Genomic DNA, 21,326 nt, shown 5'->3' on the forward strand with positions numbered 1-21,326 from the left:
GGCAGCTTGCTGGATTCTGGAAATTCTCACCCATCCACCGGGACAGAGGGAGCAAAAGGAGAATTCCAGTGCTGTGGCTCCACTTATTCTGAGGTCAGTGTGGTTCCATCTTTGGGCTTCAGATGACTACCAAGTGTTGTCATAAAGCCAGACATCTCCAGCCACAAGATGGCACCCTCTTTGAAGTTGGGAATTGACTGTTCAAATCTGAGCACTCTGATCTTCAACGTCCAAATCTCCACCCAAAGGACTTGTCAATGGCTTGGGGTGGGGTGGTTATACCTCTTAGTTTAGATTTGCAATAGGTGAGGTGTCTCATTCTTGTCACAGAATGAGACTTCCTGCTGCCACATCAGATCTTCTTGGGTTTTCGTCCGACTAGTACATAATAGAAAAGTGAAAAGATCCCGGATAACCCGAAGCCCGAGAGCAGGACTGCTGCACCCTGGGAAATGGCGTCTTGATCCACACTTGTAATCAGCACCACTGTGAATTAACAGAGAGGGTCACATGTTAGAGAATTATCCTGCCATTGGAAAAGCGTCCCTCAACATGTTCATTTCTTCTTTTCTCTCTCTCTTTCTCTCTCACTCTCTCTATCTCCCTCTCTATCTCTCTTTATCTCTCACTCTCTCTCTATCTCCCTCTCTATCTATCTCTCTTTATCTCTCACTCTCTCTCTATCTATCTCTCTTTATCTCTCACTTTCTCTCTATCTCCCTCCCTCTCTCTCTCTCTCTTTCACAGGATTTACATTTGTTACCACTTAATTCATTTTGGAAGGTGACAACAAGCCATCGTCTTTGTACCCCCTTGGATTGAAGGTCATCATACACATATGAAGGCCTGTATATGAAAACATATACATATAGGGTCTACAGGGTTATATACATGTGGTTTGTTAGTCCCCTTATTTTCTCCAGTTGTATCTATTTACAGGACAATTTGCAATGACCAATTAACCTGCTAACCAGGATGTCTTTGGACAGTGGGAGGAAACCCAAGCACCTGAAGGAAACCCATGCTTTTCACTAGTAGCTTTGTCACTAAAGCTAATTCCTTCAAATTTATCATTTACTACCACCCTCCTGTCCCCACTGTTTCTGAAAGGCTTTTCCCATTTTATTCCATGAAGGGAGACTCAAGAGATCTTTTCTGATGTCTTCTTATCCATCATTATAATTTGTCTGAATTCCATCGGTAAGGAATCCACATTACATTTGACTAATCTTTTCCTTGTTGTCAACATTTTCCTTTCTTCTAAAACTATCAAACTTCTCTTCATAGCAACTTTTCCTGCAAGTTTTATTTTTGCCTTGAAGGCTTATACACTCAGTGGCCACTTTATTAGTTACATCTGTATTCCTTGTTCGTTAATATGAATTCTAATCAACCAATCATGTGGCAGCAACTCAATGCATAAAAACATGCAGATATGGGCAAAAGGTTTAGATGTTCTTCAGATCAAACTTTAGAATGGGAAAGAAATGTGATACCATGAAATGATTGTTGGTGCTAGATGGGGTGGTTTGAGTATCTCAGAAACTGCTGATCTCCTGGGATTTTCATGCACACCAGTCTCCAGAATTTACAGAGAATGGTGCAACAAATATCCTGTGAGCAGCAGTTCTGTGGGCAAAAATGCCTGGTTAATGAGAGAGGTCAGAGGAGAATGGCCAGACTGATTCAAGCTGACAGGAAGGCAACAATTGCTCAATTGCTCAAATAACCACATGTTACAATAGGGGTGTGCAGAGGAGCATCTCTGAATGCACAACACATCAAACCTCGAAGTGAATGAGCTACAACAGCAGAAGACCACAAAGTCAGTGGCTTCTCTATTAGAACAGGACATTCCTACTGTAATAAAGTGGCCACTAAGTTTATATTGCTTATAAACTATGCATTATTTCTCATCTCAAAGAGCTTCTTGGTTAAGTATTTTTGACAGATAGTCATGTTCTGTTGGAGGAAAGACAGTAAAAAACAGCCTCCCATGAGTTGCAAAGGTAAGTATCACCCATGAATCTGATTTAGTGATAGGCAAACACTGACAAGGGTGTGAGGGCAACCACTGCCCCAGGACCTGAGGGAGCAGACGGCACCTTTGTCTAATGGATCGTCTGAAAGATGGCACCTTTGGCAGGGCAGTGCCTTCTCAGTAGCTCCTTTAGAACGCCAACTTTGTTTGTTCAGGTCAACAGTTGTGGTATTGTGTTCAGTTCTGGTAGCCACATTATAGGAAGGATGTGGAAGCTTTAGAGAGGGTGCAGAGAATGCTGCCTGGATTAGAGAGCTGGGCTGAGTGAGCTATAGCTCTTCTCTTTGGAGCGAAGGGGGATGAGAGATCATAAAGGTGTACAAGATGATAGGAGGCATATGTTAAATAGATGGCCAGAGACATTCTCCTAGGACTGAAATGGCTAATACAAGGAGGCATAATTTGTAAGGAAGTATAGGGAGATGTCAGGAGTAAGTTTTTAAACACAGGGAGTGGTGAGTGCATGAAACGCCCGGCCAGGCATGGTGATAGAGACAGGTACATTAGGAACATTTTTAAAGACTCCTCGATAAGCACATGGGTGATAGAGAAATGGAGGACAATGAAGTCTGATCTTACAGTAGGCTAATGTGTCGGTACAACACTGTGGGCTGAAGGGCCTGTACTGTAATTCTAATTAATTTAATAACACCCCGGAGAAACTGCCTTAAGCTCACAGGTCATTCACTAACCCCAGACTTAGGAGGGCTGATATCAGACTGAGGAAAGATAGCAACAAGGTTGAAAGAGTACAGAGAAAATTTACAAGGATGTTGCCAGGACTTGAGAACCTGTGTTAGAGGAAAAGGTTGAGTAGGTTAGGACTTTATTCCCTGGAGTGTAGAAGATTGAGGGGAGATTTGAAGAGGTACACAAAATTGAGGAATATAGATAGGGTAAATTCAAACAGGCTTTTACCACAAAGGTTGGCTGTGATTTGAACTAGCCAGGTAAAAGGTATATTTAAGGGGAACCTGAGGGGACATATCTGAACATATCCGATTCTAGGCCGGTGCCGCTGACTGAAGTGTTGAGTGTGGAGCATCGGGAGCAGCGGGGGTTTGTGTCCAGATATCTGTGCCTTCTGGGGCCGACTCTCTGGGTGCAGAGCTCCGAAAAAGTGACGCAGCAAACTTTTAACATTGTAAATCAGCGAGTTGTGAAGCGCGAAAGTAAAAGAGCCGGAGCAGCTTTTTGTTGTTTGTCATCTACAATCTCACAGCATCCTCTCTTAAAATGGCAGATGAGAGAGAAGCAGGTGACCATGATACTTCTACAAAGAACGTGAATGAAGATGCTAACCATGATCCCCACTTTGAACCAATAGTCTCTCTCCCTGAGCAAGAGGTGAAAACATTGGAAGAAGATGAAGAAGAACTTTTCAGGATGTGTGCAAAACTCTTTAGATATGCCTCTGAGAATGACCCCCCTGAATGGAAAGAACGAGGAACTGGGGATGTGAAGTTGCTGAAACACAAGGAAAAGGGAACAATTCGCCTCCTGATGAGAAGAGCTAAAACTCTCAAAATCTGTGCAAACCATTATCTTACACCTTCCATGGCACTAAGGCCTAATGTTGGTAGTGACCCGGCATGGGTGTGGAATGCTCCCGCTGACTTTGAAGATGAAGAACCCAAACCTGAGCTTCTGGCAATCCGATTCTTGAATAAGGAAAATGCACAGAAGTTTAAGGCAAAGTTTGAAGAATGCAAAGAGAAGATGAAACTAAAGGGTAACAATGAAAGTGCAGATAAAGTTGCCAAAAAGCTGGAAGAATTGTCCGTCAAGGAGGATAACAAAGAATCTACCAAAGAGGAAGAAAGTGAGAAGAAGGAAGGGACCAGTGAAAAAACTGAAGCAAATTTATTAACCCTGGTCCTTGTTTTCCCTTTCCTTTTTTTTTTACAGCAGACTGTAATGAACTGGGTTTGGACACAGATGAGCCCTTTACCAGGCTCTTGCCCTGTGGTCCCAAATTGGTTATGAAGACACAGTACCTTCACAGAAAGTCATCAACCACCATTAAAGTGTTAATGTATTCCTCGGCAAAAAATTCTTGGAGTGTTAACTACTGCCTTATCTATTTACAGTCTTCTGAGAGGATAATTTAAATCTATTGCTTTAATTCCTGAAAACTGGTGATCATAACATGCTTTACAGTGTATGACTGACTTTAAAAAAAAATAAATTTGTTTTGTGAATGAGACTTAATGTCAGAATTCCCGCATCGGGTAGCAGATGGGTTATAACCAAATAAAATTCAGTTAAGTTGTACATGGAAAAAAAAAGAACTCTTTAGGTTTTTTTATTATTATTTTTGCCCTGTAATGGTTCTGGGCCAAGTATGCCACCAATGTTGTAAGATTACATTTAAGATTTTTTAGATTTTTACTTGTCTTTTTTTGTTCCCCATCTGTATTGGTAATTGACAGATTACACAATAGAAAGATTAGTGGCAAGTTCATTTCGATATAGTTTTGTATCCTGAGAACTAGAGGAGAACCTTAGACATTTCGCTCATAATTTAACCGTGCTTGGATAGAGTATCCCAATGAGAGAGTGGCGAGGCTGCAGGAAACTATTACCGTGCCAACATCCTTCGGTTGGAATTGTTTTTTTTTGCTGAGTGACATCACAAGGGAGAGAAAAATTGTAAACTAGTACAGGTCCAATGCTATCAGATCTTAAAAACTGACACCAAATCTTGCCTGATGGTAATAGTATAATGGACGAGTAATGTAAGTGAAGAGGAGTGATGCTGATAGTTTCAGTGGCCAACTTTTTATTTTCCTGCTGTTGGTACGTAGCAGAGTCTATAATACTAGCCATACAATTGGCATGCACATCATTAGTAACACAGGCTTTACCTACAGAAAAGGTTGTTCAATCTGAAAGAGCTTGTTCTGATAAGTATGCATTTGCTTGCCATGAACCACAAACATTTGTGTATAATCCTGTTACTGCTGGAATGAACAAACCATCTTAATCTACTGTTTTGTAATGGGGAAACTTATAAATTGTTGAAAATTGATACTCTCCTTAGGAAATTTGCAATAAAGGTTTTTGCAAACAAAAAAAAAGTAAATCAGCAAGTTGTTTGTTATGTCTCCCCTCTCGGCTGTGAAATGGGGACACTTCTTTTTCCCTTATTCGGGGGAGAGAGAGAGAGAGAGCCAGTGGCTTGTTGAATTACCGGGTGAATGAGTGGTTTCTGGGGTACTGCAAGCCTGTGTCTTTATTGATGCTTTGCTGCTCGCTTGAGTGCTCGGTGGGGGGGGGGGGGGGGGGGTGCTGCTGCTTTTTTGCTGGTGGGGGTGCCGTTGTCTTGCTGCAGATTGTGCTGTGGAACTGAGTGGGGAAAGAGCTGCCAACAGAAGTGGTGGATGCAGGTTCAAATGCAACATTGAAGAGAAGTTTGGATAAGTACCTGGATGGGAGGGTGTGGGTTGATGGGTAACAGCTCAGCATGGACTAGATGGGCCAAAGGGCCTTTTACTTTGCTCTAGTGCTCTACGACTGGGCCATGGAGGAGAGGCTGAGGTTGCTATGCAGTACGGATGGAGTACTGCCCCCCCGGAGAGACGGAGCAGTGTAATAACAAACCCCGGTATACACACCCAGAAACCCCACAGCAAAGTAACAGGTCTGTGCCAGGAGGGCCCATCGAACAATCGCCTTCTCGGTTGTGTATACGGCATTCCAGAGGATCAGAGAAATACCTTGGATCAGAGAAATATTTCAGTTTTAGGCATCTTAAATTCCCCAATACACAGTAAATGTAATAAAACAGTTGTGCTTACAGAGTTGGATAGATGATGGAGAAAGAGATAATGATAGATATAGGAAATGGCCATCTCCATCTACATTTCTGTCTGTCTCTCCTCCTTATCTATCTATCTAACGACAAGCAACCTGCTGTTGGAATTTGGATGCAGATCATTCTAGATTGATGTATCTGACTTCAGCATGGACAATTCATTACCCCCCTCCCCTCGATCTGCTGAGTTCTTCCAGCAGCGAGTCTGTTGCTCCAGGTTCTAACCTCTTGTGTATCTATCTATCTATCTATCTATCTATCTATCTCTCCCTCCCCTCTTCCTCCTTCCTTATATATCTATCTATATCTATCCCTCTCCCCCTCCCTCCCTCCATATCTATCTCTCCCCTTTCCCTCCCTCCTTATCTGTCTATATCCATCTCTCTCCCACTATCTACCTATCTATCTTTATGTACCTACGTCCGTCTGCCTACTGGGCCTGAGGGATCTGTCTCAGTCTGTATGACCCAACCCTCCTTACGCTCACAGCTGGAAACAGTTCGAGGTGCCTCCCTCTCTTCCGTTCCCCCCTTCAGCCTGCACTTTGCCAGTTTCTTAGTCCTGCCTGGAGGGTTTACTCAGGGTTTTGTGTGTGACAGCCAGAACAGGGGCTGGGCTGAGGAAAGGCACAGTCCGATTCAGATTCAGATTTACGACCAGGAACCTACTGAGCAATGCTCCGCCGTGGAACCTCAGGGTCACAGCGCAGGATTGGCTGTGCTCTTCCTGGAATAGCCAGCCATGTACTGTTCTGGGAAACGCCAGGGCCTAAATGAAGAGGGAGAGGGTAGGTTAAATCTCAAGCTGTGTAGGTCGAGGAACCCTTTAACTTCCACAGTGCTTCTCGCTCCCTTTTATCAAGGAAACGCCTCTTCCACTCAGCTGTGACACCGTGCCTTGGCTCTCCACGCTGTTTCTCATGCCTGGGTACAAGAACCTCAGACCTCGGGTAACAAAGTGCTCTTCCAGGAGGCACACAGGGTGCTGGAAGTAGGATTGACAATGTTTTTTTAATTCATTAGCAAGCCGGTAAGACCGACCTTTATTTCCCATCCCATAAATTCATAGAATATACCGCACAGAAACCAGCCCTTTTGTCTGTGCCGAACCATTTAGCTGCTTAATCCCATTAGCCTACACCCATACGATTGCCCTTCCATCCATGTACCTATCCAGACTTCTCTCAAGCATTGAAATCGAATCCACACCCAATAGCTTGTTCTACACTCTCACCACCCTCATGAAGAAGATTCCCCTCATGTTTCCTTTAAACATTTCACCTTTCACCTTTATCCCATGACCTCTAGTTATTGTCCCATCGAACCTCAGTGGAAAAAGCCTGCTTGACTTTACCCTGTAGGTGAACCGCGGGTATGCTATGCTGGCTCCCGAGCCGTGCGATACTTGCAGTCTGCCCACCCTCGAATTGTGTTGGTCTTCCATGCAAACGACACATTTCACTTTATGTTTCAATGTACAAGTGGCAAATAAAGTCAATCTTTATCTTTACATACTCAGTATACCGACTAACTTTTTACTTGGTATAATTAGCTGAATTTAAATGCTGAAATTGCTATGACGGGATTTGAACTCAATCTCTAGATTATAAATGTCTAATTTACTGGTTTATTGATCTAAACAGTGTGATCAGGCACCTCTCATTAGGGAATGGTCAGATTTAAAAGCAGGATTTACAATAAAAAGAGTCTAGATGAATGCAAGCTTCTACAAAATACAGCAAGTTTCAAGATTGTAGTAACACTGATAGGAGTGTATTATAGGCCACCTAATGGGGAGCGTGAGTTGGAAGAGCAAATATGTAAGGAGATAGCAGATATTTGTAGTAAACACAAGGTGGTGATTGTGGGAGATTTTAATTTTCCACACATAGATTGGGAAGCTCATTCTGTAAAAGGGCTGGATGGTTTAGAGTTTGTGAAATGTGTGCAGGATAGTTTTTTGCAACAATACATAGAAGTACCAACTAGAGATGGGGCAGTGTTGGATCTCCTGTTAGGGAATGCGATAGGTCAGCTGACAGATGTATGTGTTAGGGAGCACTTCGGGTCCAGTGATCACAATAGCATTAGCTTCAATATAATTATGGAGAAGGACAGGACTGGACCTAGAGTTGAGATTTTTGATTGGAGAAAGGCTAACTTTGAGGAGATGCGCAGGGATTTAGAGAGAGTGGATTGGGTCAAGTTGTTTTATGGGAAGGATGTAATAGAGAAATGGAGGTCATTTAAGGGTGAAATTATGAGGGTACAGAATCTTTATGTTCCTGTTCGGTTGAAAGGAAAGGTTAAAGGTTTGAAAGCGCCATGGTTTTCAAGGGATATTAGAAACTTGGTTCGAAAAAAGAGGGATGTCTACAATAGATATAGGCAGCATGGAGTAAAGGAATTGCTCGAGGAATATAAAGAATGTAAAAGGAATCTTAAGAAAGAGATTAGAAAAGCTAAAAGAAGTTACGAGTTTGGTTTGGCAAATAAGGTGGAAGTAAATCCGAAAGGCTTCTACAGTTATATTAAAAGCAAGAGGATAGTGAGGGATAAAATTGGTCCCTTAGAGAATCAGGGTAGTCAGCTATGTGTGGAGCCGAGGGAGATGGGAGAGATTTTGAACGATTTCTTCTCTTCGGTATTCACTAAGGAGAAGGATATCGAATGGTGTAAGGTGTGGGAAACAAGTAAGGAAGTTATGGAACCTATGACAATTAAAGAGGTGGAAGTACTGGCGCTTTTAAGAAATTTAAAAGTGGATAAATCTCCGGGTCCTGACAGGATATTCCCCAGGACCTTGAGGGAAGTTTGTGTAGAGATAGCAGGAGCTCTGACGGAGATCTTTCAGATGTCATTAGAAACGGGGATTGTGCCGGAGGATTGGCGTATTGCTCATGTGGTTCCATTGTTTAAAAAGGGTTCTAGAAGTAAGCCTGGCAATTATAGACCTGTCAGTTTGACATCAGTGGTGGGTAAATTAATGGAAAGTATTCTTAGAGATAGTATTTATAATTATCTGGATAGACAGGATCTGATTAGGAGTAGCCAGCATGGATTTGTGCGTGGAAGGTCATGTTTGACAAACCTTATTGAATTTTTTGAAGTAGTTACGAGGACTGTTGACGAGGGTAAGGCAGTGGATGTAGTCTATATGGACTTCAGCAAGGCCTTTGACAAAGTTCCACATGGAAGGTTAGTTAAGAAGGTTCAGTCGTTAGGTATTAATGCTGGAGTAATAAAATGGATTCAACAGTGGCTCGATGGGAGATGCCAGAGAGTAGTGGTGGATAATTGTTTATCGGGATGGAGGCCGGTGACTAGCGGGGTGCCTCAGGGATCTGTTTTGGGCCCAATGTTGTTTGTAATATACATAAATGATCTGGATGATGGGGTGGTAAATTGGATTAGTAATTATGCTGATGATACTAAGGTAGGAGGTGTTGTGGATAATGAGGTGGGTTTTCAAAGCTTGCAGGGAGATTTATGCCAGTTAGAAGAATGGGCTGAACGTTGGCAGATGGAGTTTAATGCTGAGAAGTGTGAGGTTCTACATTTTGGCAGGAATAATCCAAATAGAACATACAGGGTAAATGGTAGGGCATTGAGGAATGCAGTGGAACAGAGAGATCTAGGAATAACAGTGCATAGTTCCCTGAAGGTGGAGTCTCATGTAGATAGGGTGGTGAAGAAGGCTTTTGGAACTCTGGCCTTTATAAATCAGAGCATTGAGTACAGAAGTTGGGATGTAATGTTAAAATTGTACAAGGCATTGGTAAGGCCAAATTTGGAATATTGTGTACAGTTCTGGTCACCGAATTATAGGAAAGATATCAATAAATTAGAGAGAGTGCAGAGACGATTTACTAGGATGTTACCTGGGTTTCAGCACTTAAGTTACAGAGAAAGGTTGAACAAGTTAGGTCTCTATTCATTGGAGCGTAGAAGGTTGAGGGGGGATTTGATCGAGGTATTTAAAATGTTGAGAGGGATAGATAGAGTTGACGTGAATAGGCTGTTTCCATTGAGAGTAGGGGAGATTCAAACGAGAGGACATGATTTGAGAGTTAGGGGGCAAAAGTTTAAGGGAAACACGAGGGGGTATTTCTTTACTCAGAGAGTGATAGCTGTGTGGAATGAGCTTCCTGTAGAAGTAGTAGAGGCCAGTTCAGTTGTGTCATTTAAGGTAAAATTGGATAGGTATATGGACAGGAAAGGAGTGGAGGGTTATGGGCTGAGTGCGGGTCGGTGGGACTAGGTGGGATTAAGAGTTTGGCATGGACTAGGAGGGCTGGAATGGCCTGTTTCCGTGCTGTGATTGTTATATGGTTATATGGCTATTGTTTAATGTCATTTCTTGTACAAGTATAAAGGGGAATAGAAAAATTGTTACTCTGTATCTGATGCAGCAAGAAGAACAGGTAAAGAACACAATATTTTAAAGAAACACAGTAGCTTATATACGTAGATTGATGGTATGACCATACAATGACTGTGTGCCCATAAAGCGCAGGTGTGTCTGTACATAAGATGACTGACAGGAAATGATAAAGTAGTGGTGGCGAGGTGTTGATCAGCTTTACTGCTTTTTAACTGTTTTGAGTCTGGCGGTTCTGGCGTGGATGTTACGTAATCAGCCCTCTGATGGGAGTGGGACAAACAGTCCATGAGCAGAGTAGGTGGGATCCTTACTGACCCTGGCCCATATCTACGGTATTAACTAGAAACTTATAAGCGGTATTTTCAAAGCAATGATGAAACATTGGACTAGTGGTGGGGTCAGGTTGGAAGCTGGTTCTGCAGAAAAGACTTCAACAAAGGGTGCAGTGGAGGTGTAGACTCTCATTGGAGAGAGCAACTCTGATAGTGCAGTGCTCCCTCAGTGTAGTCCGATGGCTCGAGTACGATGTTCTCCAAAGGGGGTTCTCTATCGGTGGGTCCTCAGGTCTGATCCGGGATCCACATCACCGTGATGTTAGTGTGGGGTTCCCTTAATGGAGAATATACGTGAGTGAATTTGCTTAATGTGTGGAGGCTAAAGCACGGGAGGCCATCACTCAGTGCTGACAGATTGGGGTCGGGTTCCAGTGGCATGGCGTGTAAGACAACTGGGGACTTTCCACTGCCACTGTGATGTGTCATCGGCTCCACCGCTGAGCTTTTGGTTGAATCTCTCTTTACCTGGAACCTCCCCCTTGACCTTCTGTCCGTGGGTGACCTACCAGGAGCTAAGCTCCAGACAGTATCACTCTTGGGATCTCAGGAACTCACAAATCTCTCCACCATGACAACATGACGATACTCACAGAAGGAACCATTAACATTGGAAAGCTGGCCTGGACTTGCTTATGTTTCCAGAGGCTATTTGAGACACACACCATTGGGAGCATTGATTAGGTAGTGACACTGAGGATGTGGTTGAACATGTAGCCACAACAATGTAGATGGAAGAGACCCTAAATCAAATTTTTATGGCAGGAGGGACCCTTTCAAATACAAGCAGGAGACTCCATGCCCAAAACAATTCTTTCCAGCTCCAGTTTCTGCAACTAGCAAGGAAATGTATATTTGGCCATGCTCAACAGTTACTTGTATATAGAATTGTGTTTATATTTACTGTGTTTTTCGACTCATCGTGCTTTTTATGCTGCATTGTATCCAGAGTAACAATCTCCTTTACACTTGTGTACTCAAGACTGACAATAAACCATCTTGAATTTGGACAGAATAACACAAAACAGGTAAATCCTAAAGATGAAATCCTGAATGAAAACACTGTGTCTCAAGCCATAAATGGATTCCTTCTCCATAAGACCGCGGAGCAGAATTAGGCCATTCGGCCCGTCGAGTCTGCTCCGCCATTCCATCGTGGCCGATTTATTTATATTTCCTGATCACATTCTCTAAGCTTTGAAAGATATGGAACTATTAGCTCAAGAAACCCAATTGCAATTGTAGCTTACAAACAAGGCTTTGAAATAAAATGTGAACAGACCAGTATTCCAACGGCAGAGAATGCGAGTGCAGAGATGAATTGCCAGTGCCTGTAATGAGAAGCAACACAATCATGTTAGGTTGTTTGGGCTACCAATACTTCGTACTTTATTCAATAGGATAAATGTCAGGTTCCTTAAGGTTATAGCTGGTGGTGGGGGGGGGGGGGGTGGAGCCACGTAGGGGGAGATGGGGTTAGGCTCCCAATACCTAATAAGTGCTCCCAATGGCGTGTGTCTCAAATAGCCTCTGAAAATCAAGTCCAGCTCCTGGCTTCATGGTTTCACTACTAACCCGGTAGAGCCATTTCTCTACTGGTGCCTTAAAACCAGTCGCTTCGGGCAGATAGGGCTCATCGGTTGTGGTTGGCAGCTCACCTAGGAGAGGGAAAACTCTGATCTCAAACCTCCGCTGCCTTGCGGCCATACCCACTCATAGGGAAGGTTCGGGAGTAAACCCTGAGGACAAATCCAGAGCTGGAGTCCCTAAGTCAGTCCTACGTTGAGCTCAACACTGACTGGCAACTCTTATGACACCTAACTGTGTTGGTCTGTGCCGTTCATTTGGATTCATCAGCTGCATGGAGAGGTGAGCCTGCAGCGTGGGCGACAGCTTGCTCTCCGTATCGTACTGACCGGGCTTGCGTATCACATAGAGGGCTGAGCTACAACATCCAAGGTCGAACTTGACTGATGGAGGGCCTCAAATGGCAGGAAATGTAGAGAAGGCTTGACCCAGAAGCAATGCAGAGAAGACAATTCAGTGGTAAAAAATTACTTCGATAGTAGTCTGCAAAATAACAACCCATGAGGGGCCACAAAACGAGAGAACAGAAACTAAACACAATAGGCAACAATGTAAACTCTAGGCAGGGAGAGTGAATTCTAGGAGCCAGTGGCTGAGGCTGGCTAATTCGATGAGTAAACTAGGACTGTGGATGAGAACTGGGTTTAAGTAGGCTGCAGGTGACGAGTCTGGGTGATGAATCCCATTAGCTGGGCGGAGGTTTGTACAGCAGGAGCGGGTCTGACAGGTAAAGATCACTCCCTGAGGATCTGCCTATTGCAGCAGGAGTGCGGATGGACCTACCATTAATGAAACACAGAAGGATTCTCTGCTGCCATGTATGTAAAGAAAGAATTAAAAGTGATTCTCCCTTGTTATATGCTAAAATTCTTAATGCAAAATGGAAGTTTGTATACAAAATGGTGTTAGTCTGGGATGTGAGAATGTTCAGGCCCACAGCAGATGCCATCTCATTGGCTCTTCACTCAACCCTGGAACATCAGGATACTCTTTATCGACTACAGCTCGGCATTCAATACCATCATCCCCTCACAACTAATCAAAAACCTTCAATTCCTCATTGTGCAATTGGATCCTTGATTTCCTCACTTGCAGACTCCTGTCAGTTCGGATTGGCAACAACATCTCCTCCACAATCTCCATCAGCACAGGTGCACCACAAGACTGTGTGCCTAGCCTCCTGCTCTTCTCACTTCACACTCATGACCGTGTGGCTAAGCACAGCTCCAATGCCATATTTATGTTTTCTGATGACCCCACTGTCATTGGCCAAATCAAAGGTTATGATGAATCAGCATACGGGAGGGATATTAAACACAAAGTACACTGCAGATGCTGTGGTCAAAGCAACACGTACAACACGAAGGGTCTCGGCCTGAAACGTTGACTGCTCATTTCCATGGATGCTGTCTGACCTGCTGAGTTCCTCCAGCGTGTTGTACGTGTTGCTGCGAGGGATATGGTCCTGGGCTCAGCATGTAAGTGCGATTACGGAGAAAGCCCAGCAGGACCTCTGCTTCCTTAGAAGTTGAAGATTCGGAATGACATCTAAAATTTTGACAAACTTCTATAGATGTGTGGTGGAGAGTATATTGACTGGCTGCATCACAGCCTGGTGGGGAAACACCAATGCCCTTGAGCAGAAAATCTGACAAAAGGTGGTGACAGACCGTCAGAAGTATGCTGCCACAGAAAGCAACATTCATCTGTTTCTGAGACCCTCACCGTCCAGGCCATGCTGTTTTCTCATCAGGAAGAAGGTACAGGACCCACATCACCAGGTTCAGGAAATGTTATTACCCCTCAACCATCAGGCTCTTGAACCAGTGGGAAACACGAGGAAATCTGCAGATGCTGGAAATTCAAGCCACACACACAAAATGCTGGTGGAACGCAGCAGGCCAGGCAGCATCTATAAGGAGAAGCACTGTCGACGTTTCCAGTCGAGACCCTTTGTGAGGACTAACTGAAAGGAAGGACAGTAAGAGATTTGAAAGTAGCAGGGGGAGGGGGAAATGCGAAATGATAGAAGACTGGAGGGGGTGGGGTGAAGCTGAGAGCTGGAAAGATGATCAGCAAAAGGGATACAGAGCTGGAGAAGGGAAAGGATCATGGGACGGGAGGCCTAGGGAAAAAGAAAGGGGGGGGAGCACCAGTGGGAGATGGAGAAAAGGCAGAGTGATGGGCAGAAAGAGAGAAAAAAAGGAGGGAAAAAAACTAAATATATCAGGGATGGGGTAAGAAGGGGAGGAGGGGCATTAACGGAAATTAGAGAAGTCAATGTTCATGCCATCAGGTTGGAGGCTACCCAGCCGGTATATAGGGTATTGTTCCTCCAACCTGAGTGTGGCTTCATCTTGACAGTACAGGAGGCCATGGATTGACATATCAGAATGGGAATGGGATATGGAATTAAAATGTGTGGCCACTGGGAGATCCTGCTTTCTCTGGCGGACTGAGCGTAGGTGTTCAGCGAAACGGTCTCCCAGTCTGCGTCGGGTCTCACCAATATATAAAAGGCCACACCGGGAGCACCGGACGCAGTATACCACACCAGCCGACTCACAGGTGAAGTATCGCCTCACCTGGAAGGACTGTCTGGGGCCCTGAATGGTGGTGAGGGAGGAAGTGTAAGGGCAGGTGTAGCACTTGTTCTATTTACAAGGATAAGTGCCAGGAGGGAGATCGGTGGGAAGGGATGGGGGGACGAATGGACAAGGGAGTCGTGTAGGGAGCGATCCCTGCGGAAAGCAGAAAGGGGGGGAGAGGGAAAGATGTGCTTGGTAGTGGGAGGTGGCGGAAGTTACAGAGAATTATATGTTGGACCTGGAGGTTGGTGGGTGGTAGGTGAGGATAAAGGGAACCCTATCCCAAGTGGGGTGGTGGGAGATGTCTTCCTTTTTTAAACAAAGGTGCCTCCCTTCTTCCACCATCAACTCTGCTGTCAAATGCATCTCTCCCATTTCCCGCACATCTGCCCTCACCCCATCCACCCATTGAACTGTTCCCACAAACAATGGACTCACGTTTAAGGAATCTTCATCTTATGTTCCCGATATTTATTGCTTATTTATTTATTATTATTTTTCTTTTGTACTTGCACAGTTTGTTGTCTTTTGCACAATGGTTGTTTATCTACCCTGTTGGGTGTGGTCTTTCATTGATTCTATTCGGGTTTTTGGATTACTGAGTATGCCCACAAGAAAATGAATCTCAGGGCTGTATATGTGTACACGTGTCTCCCCTTTTACAAAGGGAGAGCGTTCCTATGAAACCTTTCTTAAGCTGAAATGGCGTAAAGCGAAGAACCATTAATTAATATGGGAAAAATTTTCGTAAAAGCGAAAATCCTCTTTGTAATGCAAAAACAGGTTACTAATGTAGGTCTTTTGTAAAAGCGAAGTGGCATAAAGTGAACATTCATAAGGCGGGGGACACCTGTACAGTACTTTGATAATAAATTTACTTTGAATTGTGAACTTTGAATTTTTAGAAAGTACAAAGGAGCCAGACCGCAGCAATGTTTTGAGAGCTTTGTGTGCGTAGATGATGGTGTCAGGAACGCGGCCGGATGGACCCAAACGCAGGACACAGACACTGAAGTACTAGGGGGAGGGCAGGGACAACTGCAGGACCTGGAGTCCGGAGACCTAGGACCAGATCAAGACCCGGAATGTGGATTACGGACCGGACCCTGACAGATGGTCCGGCAAAGTACTTAGGTTTATGTTATGCTACATTTTTGAAGGGGCCTTGAAGGGTATAAAAAGCAGTAATTTCTTTGTGCAAGTGGGAACCTCCTCTTGGGCTGGGTCACGACTAGTGCTAAGAGTTGGCGACAGAGACCGAAGAGGGTGAAAGAGAAAGAATGTGTAGACCTGGGTTTCATCCCCAAGACATAAAGGTGCAAATATTCCAGAATCTAAATTCTGGAAGACTTCCGGCCCCAAGCATTTTGGATAAGGGATACTCAGATGTTGACAGCTTTCTTTCTCCCTCTCTCTCTGATGCTGACAAGTCCACTCTTTCAATACACAATCAAGATCCTTGATTTTCATTTCATATCGTGTTTTACTATCTTTTATTATTTCTGTTCATTACATTCAGCAAAGGAAGTTTCTTCAGGTCACCTCAACACCCCATTTCTCTGACAGATGCTTCACATTTACACTGCTGTCAACTTTTTCCAACAACTTAACTTTGTGCTATAGATAAGCATAAACTTTATCTTTCACTACTACCCTTAGGCGTAACAGACAGCCTTTTTGACACTTTCGACAATATCTTCACAGCACAGAGCAGAGAATAGGAGAGTTACTGCTGGCAGTCACTGTGAGTCTGACAGCTGAAAACAAACTGTCGCCAACTGGGCTCCGCTTGGGGTATCTGAGGTCACTTCTCAGAACGGTCTGTACTGCACCTAGATGTGTGCATCAGCTGGGAACCATCCCAGCACCTCGTGCAATTTTCCATTTGTGGCACTGTGTCAAAGCTCAACAAACATTTTTTGGATTTTGGAAGTTTTCAGAATTTGCATTTTTGGATAAGCAGTGCTCAACCTGTACTTTATGACTCATTCTTCTTTCTTTCTGTAATTTATTCTTTATATAACTCTAATAAAGTAACCTTGTAACCTTTAACAGGTGTACACTGCCTCCTTTGTTTGTGGCTTGAAGGGTCTGTTATGTGCTTTGTCTCGACATATAAATACAAAGTTGATGTAATGGGAAAAACTCCCTGTGACTTTACCATTAACAGAATGGGGAAAGGGCTCCCTGTGTAATTGTGTGGATCTTCTGTTAATGTAATAGGGAAGGGTTTCAGTGTAACTGCCTGGAGCTTCTCTTCGTGTAGTAAGACAGTGATGTTATGGTGCGATCCGGAGGGAGTACTGTTCTGCTGGAGATGTATCCTTGGCATGAGAAGTCTCTCCTGGGGAATCTAAACACACAACTTGGAAAATTGTTCATTACCTGAGGCCGAATGGCTCATGGAAAGCAAACTTGAATTCATTCCCCAACATCTGACTGATCTGTGGCAAAAAGTGGAAAATATTAATTTAGTCACAGTCCTTTAACCTCTCCAGTGCTCAAACCTCTTTTCCCCACTTCCCCTTTCTCTGCTTTTCCTTTAGAGCAAGGGTTTCCAGCCTGCGATCTGTGGACCCTTACGTAATGGTTTTGGTCCATGGCATTAAAAAGTAGGGAATCTCAGCTCGAGAATGAACTTTTCTCAGTTCTGATTAAAGGTCACTGCCTTGATTCTTGCTCCACTGATACTGCCTGACTTGCTGAGCATTTCATTTATAGATTCATTGTGACTCAGGAGGAGGACATTCAGCCCATTGAGTTAGTGGGCTGTCCCCTCCTCATTCCCTGCTATATTTCCAAAGAATTCTTTCACAAAAGTCTACACAGTTCTCCTTTGAAGGTCCTATTGCCAACACCCCTCTAGGCAGTGGGTACTTTGAGTGGAAAACTTCTTCACTCAATTTCAAGAGTCTTTGAACAACTTCTCCCAATAACCCTGCCATCTGAATCCCAGCATTTGCGGACTTGCAATTTCCCACTAACTTACAGGGCACATGTTAGATGAGATTTTTTTTCAAAAAAAGTAGCTGATGGAACATTTAGACTTTATGATGAGTGGGGAAGGGGAGGATGTTTTGATCATGTAAAACCACATCTGCCATACTCTGTACCATTCTGGCACCACGCCTTAGGAAATAAAGAATTAGAAGTTTACCACAACTCTTAGACTTGAGGGAGAAAATGTAGAAACTGTGCTTGTTTTTGCTTGGGTCTGAAAGTCATTGGGTTTTAGGGCTTTGGGAGGATATAATAAATGGAGAGAAAGGGAGAGAACTATGTGTAAATTGATACTTGGGTGCCATTATGAGTGAGTGGAATTGGTACCCATCCCTTCTTGGTGCTTCCATTGCTTTTGATCAAGGCAAATTTCAGCTGATTAGTGAGGTTGGGGCCATGAAATTCAGCCTTAATGTCAGAGATGGTTCTTTCGGGAAACACTTCTGGAGTCACTCACAAACGAAACATCAGAGAGGTCACTCAAGGTGCAATGGGGTATTACACTGGCGCTGCATTGGCACATCTGGTAGAGCCATCACCTCACATCTCCATTGTCCTGGGCTCAAACCTGACCACGGGCACTGTCAATGTGGAGTTTGCGCGCTCTCCCTGTGACTGTGGGTCCCCCCCCCCCCCCACGTGCTCTGGTTTCCTCACACACTGCAAGGTGGGCTGTTACGTTAATTGGTTGTTGTAGGTTGTGAATGAGGGGCAGAATCTGCAGGGAATTGATGAGAAGGTGGGGAGAAAGTGTTTCAAGGAACATTATTAGGGGCAGGAAGGAGATTGCTCTGTTTTCTGGTATCGACTGAGCTGAACTGTCTTTTTATGCCGTAGGGAAATATGGAAACAATCTCATTGAATGTTTGGGGAGGATCGAGGGCAGGAAGTGTAGCTCAAAGGTGAGACATTTTTCCTCCTCCCGCAGGAACTGAGGAGGAGAACTAAGTTTTTCAACGTATCTCAGTTCACATGATGACATTACGAAACCGTCCTGCAGGACAGTAGTCAGATCCCATCACCAAGTCCTGGCAAATCAGTCTCTACCCTACCCTTCCTCAGCAAGGACATCATTACCTTTGATCGGTGGAACTCTCCATCAACATCCTTCACACCAACACCGAGGATTCTCCGGCTTTTCAGCCTGCTCACCAGGTCAGACTGGCTGTGCTTCTTCAGCAGTGTGCTGTCTTGCTTTGCCGACATCCTGGCCTTCTCCCTCGTGCTCTCCCACAACAGCCTCTCCTGTAACCACACAAAGCAGAGGTACTAACAGTAAAGCAGAGAGAGAGAGAGAGAGAGAGCGAGGTTGACAGAGAGGGACACTGGGGAGACAGAGAGGGGAGGGAGGAGAGAGAGGGGGGAGAACTGTGGAGAGAGAGGGAGAGAGGCTAACAGAAAGGGAGGTGGGGTGTGAGAGAAAGAAAGAGAGAGAAAAAGAGAAGAGGGGAGGCAGAGGGAGGAGAGAGAGGGGAAGCAGAGGGAGGAAAGAAAGAGGGAGGAGGGATGGGAGAGAGAGAGAGAGGGGGGAAGGGAGGACAGAGAGGGAAGGGGGATGTTTCATCCAGCGATGCAGCAATAATTGAAGATTTATTCATTATTTAATACAGTACTGCTTTATTATTTATAAAACTAAGACACTAAAACCAATTCAGGCTTCCAGCTACGAACCCCTGAAGTCTTTGCATAAAATGCTGTGCAAGCTACTTTGCAATAGTGCTGTAATTTCTGTACCAGAGGGAAAGGACTGCCTGAATTTGGAAACCCTGTGTTCTGCGCTTGCACTGGGATCTGGTTATCCTTCTCCCATCCTTCCTCCGTCCCCACATTCCAGGATTCATTTGATGGTCGAGCAACTCCAAGATGGTCCTCACAAATAGAAATACTAATTCACCGGGGTGAAATAAGGGCAGATAAATCCTCGAAGCTTTCTCATTACAGCCTAGCCGAGGAAGGTGCTTTCTCTTCTGAGTCCAAGCCCCATGGAGCACGAATCGAGGCTGACACCTCACTTCGGTGCTGTGCAAGGTGTCGTCTTTTGATTTTTACTGGTAATAGATAATTTAACGAAAGGGCAAGAAGGTTCTCCCAGCAGTCTCATTGATCAATGTGCTTATCCAGGCATTAGTGGGTGCGTCCGCCTGCTGTGCACAGCAGCCGGCTGAATATAAATAGAAGTACCTCAGTGTTTATAAGGTACATATAGGTTTGTTGGCTTAATGAGATGGGTACTGATGGCATTGTATATCCTGTATCTATTTTTGCTGAATAAAGCATTTTTTGAAATTAAAAAAAATTCCCGTATTGTGCAGCACACACAAAGTGCTGGAGGAACTCAGCAGGTCTGGTAGCATCGGTGGAAAAGAGTAAACAGTTGATATTTTAGGCTGAGACCCTTCATGAATCCCGCTGAAGGGTCTCGGCCTCAACCGATGACTATCTACTCTTTTCCATAGATGCTGCCTGGCCTGCTGAGTTCTTCCAGCATTTTGTCTGTGTTGCTTTGGATCTCCAGCATTAACAGACTTTCTCCTGAATGTAATGTGCTTTGTTTTTTAAAATAGCCCGTCATCCGGATGTCTTCAACGAACATCATCCATCATGAAGGACCCCATCCCTCAGGACATGCCCTCTTCTCATTGCTACCATCAAGGAGGAGGTACAGGAGCCTGAAGACACACACTCAATGTTTCAGGAACAGCTTCTTCCCCTCTGCCATCAGATTTCCGAACGATCAATGAACCCACGAACACTACCTCTCTACTTTTATTTTCTCTTTTTGCACTATTTATTTAGTTTAACTTTTGAAAAAAAAATTTATACTTCTTACTCGGGTGATGGGGTGGAGGTACGTCTCTCCCAAAGGAGGTGTAAGATGCTTCTTCCCTCCACTAGCCTGCAGGTCACCCTCGGGCAAAGTATAGCACCTGCTTAGCACCTCCCACCCGATCAGGGTCACGTGAAGCCATCGGACCAGGTGGTGGGTGGTCGTATGAGCAGCTGGTGCATATCACAAGTCCTGGCTATGTGACCACTGACGCCAGGCAGCCAATCTCTGAAGAGTATTGATAATGGCTGGGATTAAGTGTCTTGTAAGGGCATTGCCCAGAAGAATGAAATGGCAAACCACTTTGTTAGAAAAATTTGCCACGAACAATCACGGTCATGGAAAGTCCGTGATCGCCAATGTCATACGGCACGGCACGTAATGAACGGACAAATTGTCATTTACAGTTTTATTACTGTACTGCTGCCACAGAAAAAACAAATTTCACCGCATACGCCAGCGATAGTAAACCGGTTTCTGGTTCTGAGGAATACTTTATTCAAGATATGAATAGTAAATACAGTTTGCTGCATATTTTATAGCACCTGTTCAATACATCCCCTTTCAATGCCTCATGCTTCTTCCTTCAACTACTGGGGTGTCGCTGTACTTGCAACTTGATTGCAGCTCTGGAGTCGGAGCTCGGGGTTCAATTCCAGCGCTGTCTGCGCGGAGTTTGTACGTTCTCCTCCCACTGTCCACGGGTGTACGGTCAGGGGGTTAATTGGTCATTGTGAATTGTCCGGTGATT

The 21,326-nt window shown here is 44.4% G+C and overlaps 1 protein-coding gene and 1 pseudogene across 1 annotated transcript in view; one reads left to right on the forward strand and one right to left on the reverse strand.

Moving 5' to 3' along the window:
- Positions 1-19,184, reverse strand: part of LOC140719171 (tumor protein p53-inducible protein 11-like) — a 19,890-nt gene extending 706 nt beyond the window's left edge. Inside the window, exons 1-6 of the mRNA XM_073033589.1 lie at positions 18,826-19,184; positions 17,134-17,192; positions 11,856-11,904; positions 6,527-6,626; positions 5,659-5,760; positions 1-486 (exon numbers count right to left, since the gene is read on the reverse strand). The exon at positions 1-486 is cut by the window's left edge and continues 706 nt beyond it. Of these exons, the coding sequence (XP_072889690.1) occupies positions 353-486; positions 5,659-5,760; positions 6,527-6,626; positions 11,856-11,904; positions 17,134-17,192; positions 18,826-18,954 (573 nt within the window). The 5' untranslated portion in view covers positions 18,955-19,184 and the 3' untranslated portion in view covers positions 1-352. The remainder of the gene's footprint in view (positions 487-5,658; positions 5,761-6,526; positions 6,627-11,855; positions 11,905-17,133; positions 17,193-18,825) is intronic.
- On the forward strand, positions 3,204-4,048 carry LOC140719170 (ran-specific GTPase-activating protein pseudogene; annotated as a pseudogene).
- Positions 19,185-21,326: the final 2,142 nt, after the last annotated feature.

This window comes from Hemitrygon akajei, chromosome 31, assembly GCF_048418815.1.
Source record: "Hemitrygon akajei chromosome 31, sHemAka1.3, whole genome shotgun sequence".
Lineage (NCBI taxonomy): Eukaryota > Metazoa > Chordata > Chondrichthyes > Myliobatiformes > Dasyatidae > Hemitrygon > Hemitrygon akajei.